Below are 6,512 nucleotides of genomic sequence, written 5' to 3'. Positions count from 1 at the left end.
AGGCACGCACCACCATGCCCAGCTAATTTTTTGTATTTTTAGTAGAGACGGGGTTTCACCGTGTTGACCAGGATGGTCTCGATCTCTTGACCTCGTGATCCACCCGCTTCGGCCTCCCAAAGTGCTGGGGTTACAGGCGTGAGCCACCACGCCCGGCTATGAGTTGATTTTTTAAAGTGAGTTAACTTATTTTTATTTTACTTTTTTCTTGAGAGAAGTTCTCGCTCTGTCATTCAGGCCAGCGCAGTGGCATGACCTCGGCTTACTGCAACCTCTGCAAAGTCAGTTAATTTACACATAAAGATTAACAATAATACAGGTGATACTTGGAAATGGAAGGGGAAAAATCCCAAAGGTATTGAATTTAGGACCTGAGATTGCTTCCCCACTCTCAGCTTTGGCTCTGCCTGTTTTCTTTACCTGGAATGATTTTTCCCTGCTCCTAAAATATGCAATCCATATTTTGCGTTCATATTTTTGGACTCATATTTGGCTCACTGGCTCATGCCTGTAATACCAGCACTTGGAGATGCTGAGGTGGGTGGATCATTTGAGGTCAGGAGTTTGAGACCAGCCTGGCCAACATGGTGAAACCCCATCTGTACTAAAAATACAAAAATTAGCTGGGCATGGTGGTGGGCACCTGTAATCCCGGCTACTCAGGAGGCTGAGGCACGAGAATAGCTTGAACCCAGGAGGCAGAGGTTGCAGTGAGCCGAGATGGTGCCACTGTACTCTAGCCTGGGAGACAAAGTGAGATTCCATCTCAAAAAATAATTAAGACCAGACACGGTTGTTCAGGCCTGTAATCCAGCACTTTGGAAGGCCAAGGCAGGCAGATCACAAGGTTAGGACTTCGAGACCAGCCTGGCTAACATGGTAAAACCCCATCTCTATTAAAAATACAAAAATTAACCAGGCATGGTGGCAGGTGCCTGTAATCCCAGCTACTTGGGAGGCTGAGGCAGGAGAATCACTTGAACCCAGGAGGGGGAGGTTGCGGTGAGCCAAGATTGTACCACCGTACTCCAGCCTGGGCAACAAGAGCAAAACTCCATCTCAAAATAAATAAATTAATTAAATAAGAAAAAAATAAATAAAAATAAATAAATATTTAGAAGACACAAAAAATATATATATTATGCGTGTGACCCACCCCCCCCAAACCCAGCAGGCACAGCTCCTCCCTGATGCCATCACAAACCCTCCTGCTCTACTGGTCTCCCTGGATTCCCAAGTGATTGTGCCATCAGACCCCCTGGGAGGGGGCCCCAGGAGAGGCAAGGGAGGGACCAGCCAAAGGTCAGTCCAGCACTCAAGGACCCCACCAAGGGCTGGTCACCTGCCCGGGGACTCAGAACACACATGAGTTGCCCCACTTGAGCTCAGGATCCTGGCAATACACAGGCACGCTGAGCCCCGGATGTCCCTAATCCCTCTCCAGCACCCTCCAGCCTTGCAGAAGCAGCCACCATGCCAGTCTCTAAGTGCCTGAAAAGGTCGGAGCCCCTGTGGAAGGGGTGGGACAGGAAGGCCCAGAAGAACGGCCTGCGGCACCAGGTGTACGCTGTGAACGGCGACTACTATGTGGGCGAGTGGAAGGACAACGTGAAACACGGTGAGTGGGCACTCTGGGGACGCACGGCCAGAGTGGCTCGGAGCCATGCTGGGCCACAGGGCCAGGAAGGCAGCGTGCATGGCTCAATGGGGACATGAGATGTGCCCTCAAGGCTCCCCAGGGTGAGCGCTGGTCCAGGCCAGCTGTGGCCTCTGACCCAAACTCACCCCTGACTTCAACTGAGCGAGGGTCTCAGGACCAGCAGTGGACAGAGGGTCATGAGAAACTGGCCTGGCCCGGGTTCCTGCCTTTTGAGACTTGGGTTAAGCACCAGGCTGGCTGGCAACAAGAAAAGCCAACCCCCTCAAAACCAGCTTGCAGTGGGGTTCTGGGCTTTACATTCAGCTGTGATGTTCCCCAGGGGGCTGAATGCCAGGCACAGGGAGGACCCCCTACTTCAGCCCCACCCCCAGGAGGCACAGGGAGGACTCCGTACTCCAGCACCCCAGGAGGAGCTAGGGCTCCAGTTCTGACCAGCAGTGGGCAAAGGGGTCCTGCTGATATAAACTACATCCTGATTGGGAAAAGAAAGAAAAAGAGCTTTATTTTTTATTTTTATTTATTTATTTTTTTTAAAGATGGGGTTTCACCGTGTTGGTCAGGCTGGTCTTGAACTCCTGACCTCAGGTGATCCGCCGCCTTGGCCTCCAAAGTGCTTGGATGACAGGCGTGAGCCACCGCGCCTGGCCAAGAGCTTTTATTTTAAAATGTGGCATTGCTGCTGTCTCCAGTCTTGCAATTCCAGACTCTGTACTCTTTTTTTTTTTTGGCGGGGGAGGGTGGGAACAGGGTCTTGCTCTGCCTCAAAAAAAACCCAGGATGGAGCGCAGCGGTGCTTTCAGAGCTCACTGCAGCCCCAAACTCCTGGGCTCAAGCAGTCCTCCTGTCTCAGCCTTCTGAATTGCTGGGATGAGAAGTGGGAGTCACTGTGCTTGGCTAGATTCTGTGCTGTTAACCACTCTGCTCTCCTGCCTTGCTGGGTTAAGTGATTTGCAGTCCAGTAAATCTGGGTTAGGATCCCAGTTCCAGGCCAAGTACAGTGGCTCACACCTGTAATCCCAGCACTTTGGGAGGCCAAGGTGGGCGGATCACTTGAGGTCAGGAGTTCAAGACCACCCTGGCCAATATGATGAAATCCCATCTCTACTAAAAATATACAAAAATTAGCCGAGCACGGTGGCACGCACCTATAGTCCCAGCTACTTGGGAGATTAGGCAGGAGAATCGCTTGAACCCAGGAGGCGGAGGTTGCAGTGCGCCGAGATCGCACCACTGCAGTTCAGCCTGGTGACAGAGCGAGACTCCATCTTAAAAAAAAAAAAAAAAAAGATGCCTGAGTGTATTCCTAGTTCTTGTGGGGGCATGTGTTGTGGACACAGCCCTGGGCACTGAAGAACCCAGCTGTACTGCAGAGCAGTTGTGAGGCTTCAGGTAAATCATTTCCCATTTGCTGGCTCTCGGTCTCCCCATCTGTGACAGGCCAGTGGGCTTCCATCTGTGTAAGTCCTGCCGCCCCTCAGACCTTGGAGGTGTAGACCCAAAGCCGATGGGCCAGGGGCTGCAGAAAGCAGATCCATTGGAGAACTGAGGTCCCCTCTCTTCAACACACACCCTTTGACCAAGCTGAAGTGAGTTGCTGTGGTATGAGCAGATTGGAAGCAGTCAAGACAGTCGTCAGACAAAGTGAGGACAGGGTGGCCTGGTGGCTCCCCGCGCTGCTCATTCATTCACTCCACAAACACTTACTGAGCTCCCAGTCCATTCCAGGCCCTGAGTGGGGCATCCAGCATAATCCCAGACCTCAGGGAGCTTTCAGTGCTGCAGAGAATCTGCCCAGGAAGGTGACATGCGCATTTTACAGATAAGGCATCTGGCACTGAGAGAGGAAGTAACTTACTCAATGTCAAGGGACTATAGGTAGTGGCATCTGGATGTGAAGGGGACCAGAGAGGAGACATGAAGGGGCCATGAGAACACAGACAGTGGGAGAGGTGAAGTTCCAGCTGGGCGGGACAGGAGGAGGATGAGTTCACCGAGCAGGGGGCATGCCTACTAGGCAGTGAGCCAGAACGGGGGATGCTCTCGAGGACTGGGAGGGTGCCGGTCGTGGCAGTGCATACCTGTAGTTCCAGCTACTCGGGAGGCTAAGGTGGGACGATTGCTGGAGGCTAGGAGTTCAAGACTAGCCTGGGCAACATATCGAGACCCCATCTCTATAAAATAGAATACTTTCTTTTTTTTTTTTGAGACGGAGTTTTGCTCTTGTTACCCAGGCTGGAGTGCAATGGCGCAATCTCGGCTCACTGCAACCTCCGCCTCCCGGGTTCAGGCAATTCTCCTGCCTCAGCCTCCTGAGTAGCTGGGATTACAGGCACGCGCCACCATGCCCAGCTAATGTTTTGTATTTTTAGTAGAGACGGGGTTTCACCATGTTGACCACGATGGTCTCGATCTCTTGACCTCGTGATCCACCCGCCTCGGCCTCCCAAAGTGCTGGGATTACAGGCTTGAGCCACCGCACCCGGCCACTTTTTTTTTTTTTTTTTTGACTCAGAGGTTTGCTCTTGTCGCCCAGGCTGGAATGCAATGGCACAATTTTGGCTCACTACAACCTTCGCCTCCTAGATCAAGCCTGATTCTCCTGCCTTAGCCTCCTGAGTAGCTGGGATGACAGGTATGTGCCACCACACCCAGCTAATTTTTGTATTTTTAGTAGAGATGGGTTTTTACCATGTTCCCAGGCTGGTCTCGAACTCCTGACCTCAGGTGATCTGCCTCAGCCTCCCAAAGTGCTGGGATTACAGGTGTGAGCAACTATGTCTGGCCTTACAAAATAGAATACTTAAGGAATTAGCTAGGCATGGTGGTACGCTCCTGCAGTCCCAGCTACTCAGGAGGCTAAGGAAGGAGGATCACTTGAACCCAGGAGTTAGAGAGGCTGCAGTGAGCCATGATTGTGCCACTACACTCCAGACAGAGTGAGACTTTGTCTCAAAAGAAAAGAAAAAAATAAACGGCCAGGCCAGGTGGCTCACACCTGTAATCCTAGCACTTTGGGAGACCAAGGCAGGCGGATCATGAAGTCAGGAGATCATGACCATCCTGGCCAACATGTATTGAATCCCCGTCTCTACTAAAAATACAAAAATTAGCTGGGTGTGGTGGCACACACCTGGAGTCCCAGCTATTCAGGAGGCTGAGGCAGGAGAATTGCTTGAACCCGGGAGGAAGAGGTTGCAGTGAGCCGAGATCGTGCCATTGCACTCCAGCCTGGGCAACAAAGAGCAAAATTCCATCTCAAAAAAAAAGAAAAATGAAAAAAATTTTAAAAAGAAGGAGACTGAGGCTGGGCATCGGTGGCTCATGCCTGTAATCCAAGCACTTTGGAGGCCAAGGCGGGTGGATCACCTGAGGTCGGGAGTTCAAGACCAGCCTGACCAACATGGTGAAACCCAGTCTTTAAAAAAAAAAAAAAAGGAGACTGGAAGCCAGGATGGCTGCAACAGAGTGAGCAAGTAGGGAGTGGGCAGGTCAGAAGGGCCAACCATATAGGGTCTCACAGGCTGTGATGACGTTTGCCTTTATCCCAGAGGCAAGCAGCAAATGGCTTAAAAATGGGGCCACGCTTGGTCACTGCTTACATCCTCACCATCCTAACAGCCAGAGTGGGGGTGCACCAAATATGTGGAGCATGAATGGTGAGTCCACAAGAATTAGGAATAACCCAGTTCACACTGACTTCACAATATGTATTGAGCACCTACTATGTGCCAGGAACTGTGCTAAACTCTGTGGAAATGTGGCAGTGAAAAAAACAAAGATACCTGTTCTTTTTTTTTTTTTGAGACGGAGTCTTACTCTATCAACCAAGCTGGAGTGCAATGGCACGATCTCTGCTCACTGCAACCTCTGTCGCCCGGGTTCAAGCAATTCTCGCGCCTCAGCCTCCCGAGTAGCTGTGGTTACAGGCACCTGCCACCATGCCCGGCTAATTTTTTGTATTCACCATCTTGGCCAGACTGGTCTTGAACTTCTGACCTCCTGATCCACCTGCCTCGGCCTCCCAAAGTGCTGGGATAACAGGCGTGAGCCACCGTGCCTGGGCAATACCTGTTCTTATGAAGCATGTTTAGCAGGGCTAGACAGACAGCAAATGATAAATATTATAAGTAAATAATATAGTATGTTAGAGGTGGTAGGTATACATGTATGAAAACAGGAAAGTAGAATAGGGTGATCTGAATTTGGAGAATTAAATGGTGGTCTCCACTCAGTGAACAGGCGAATTCTCAGTCAAGATTTGGAGGAGAGGGAGTGGCTGAGTGGATGTTTGCAGGGACCAGCATTCCAGGTGGCAGGACCAGCCAGAGCAGAGAACGTACCTGGGGTGTTCAAGGAACAGCCAGGAGGACGGTGTGGCTGGACAGAGTGAGGAAGAGCAGGAGGTCAGAGAGGTTGTGGGCTGGCCAGGCACGATGGCTCACGCCTATAATCCCAACCACTTTGAGAGGCCGAGGTGGGCAGATCACTTGAGGTCAGTAGTTCAACACCAGCCTGGCCAATATGGTAAAGCCCGATCTCTACTAAAAATATAAAAAATTGGGCAGGCGTGGTGGCTCACACCTGTAATCCAAGCACTTTGGAGGCCAAGGCAGGCAGATCACCTGAGGTCGGGAGTTCAAGACCAGCCTGATCAACATGGTGAAACCCCATCTTAAAAAACAAAAACAAAAACTAGCTGGGTCAAGTGGCGAACACCTGTAATTCCAGCTACTAGGGAGGCTGAAGCATGAGAATCACTTGAATCTGGGAGGCAGAGGTTACAGTGAGCCAAGATCATGCTACTGCCGTTCACTTTGGGTGACAGAGCAAAACTATGCCTCTGCCTCAAAAA

The 6,512-nt window shown here is 51.0% G+C and overlaps 1 protein-coding gene across 3 annotated transcripts in view; it reads left to right on the top strand.

The window, feature by feature from the left end:
• MORN3 (MORN repeat containing 3) overlaps positions 1 to 6,512 on the top strand; it is a 26,795-nt gene that overhangs the window by 2,018 nt on the left and 18,265 nt on the right. For all 3 annotated transcript variants that reach the window (XM_037744197.1, XM_017544281.2, XM_037744196.1), the window contains exon 2: positions 1,445 to 1,618. In XM_037744197.1, the coding sequence (XP_037600125.1) occupies positions 1,474 to 1,618 (145 nt within the window). In that variant the 5' untranslated portion in view covers positions 1,445 to 1,473. The remainder of the gene's footprint in view (positions 1 to 1,444; positions 1,619 to 6,512) is intronic.

Source organism: Cebus imitator, unplaced genomic scaffold (assembly GCF_001604975.1).
Source record: "Cebus imitator isolate Cc_AM_T3 unplaced genomic scaffold, Cebus_imitator-1.0 Scaffold169, whole genome shotgun sequence".
Taxonomy (NCBI): domain Eukaryota; kingdom Metazoa; phylum Chordata; class Mammalia; order Primates; family Cebidae; genus Cebus; species Cebus imitator.
Note: the sequence above shows the minus strand (reverse complement) of the source record. Positions and strands in the feature narration are given on the sequence as shown.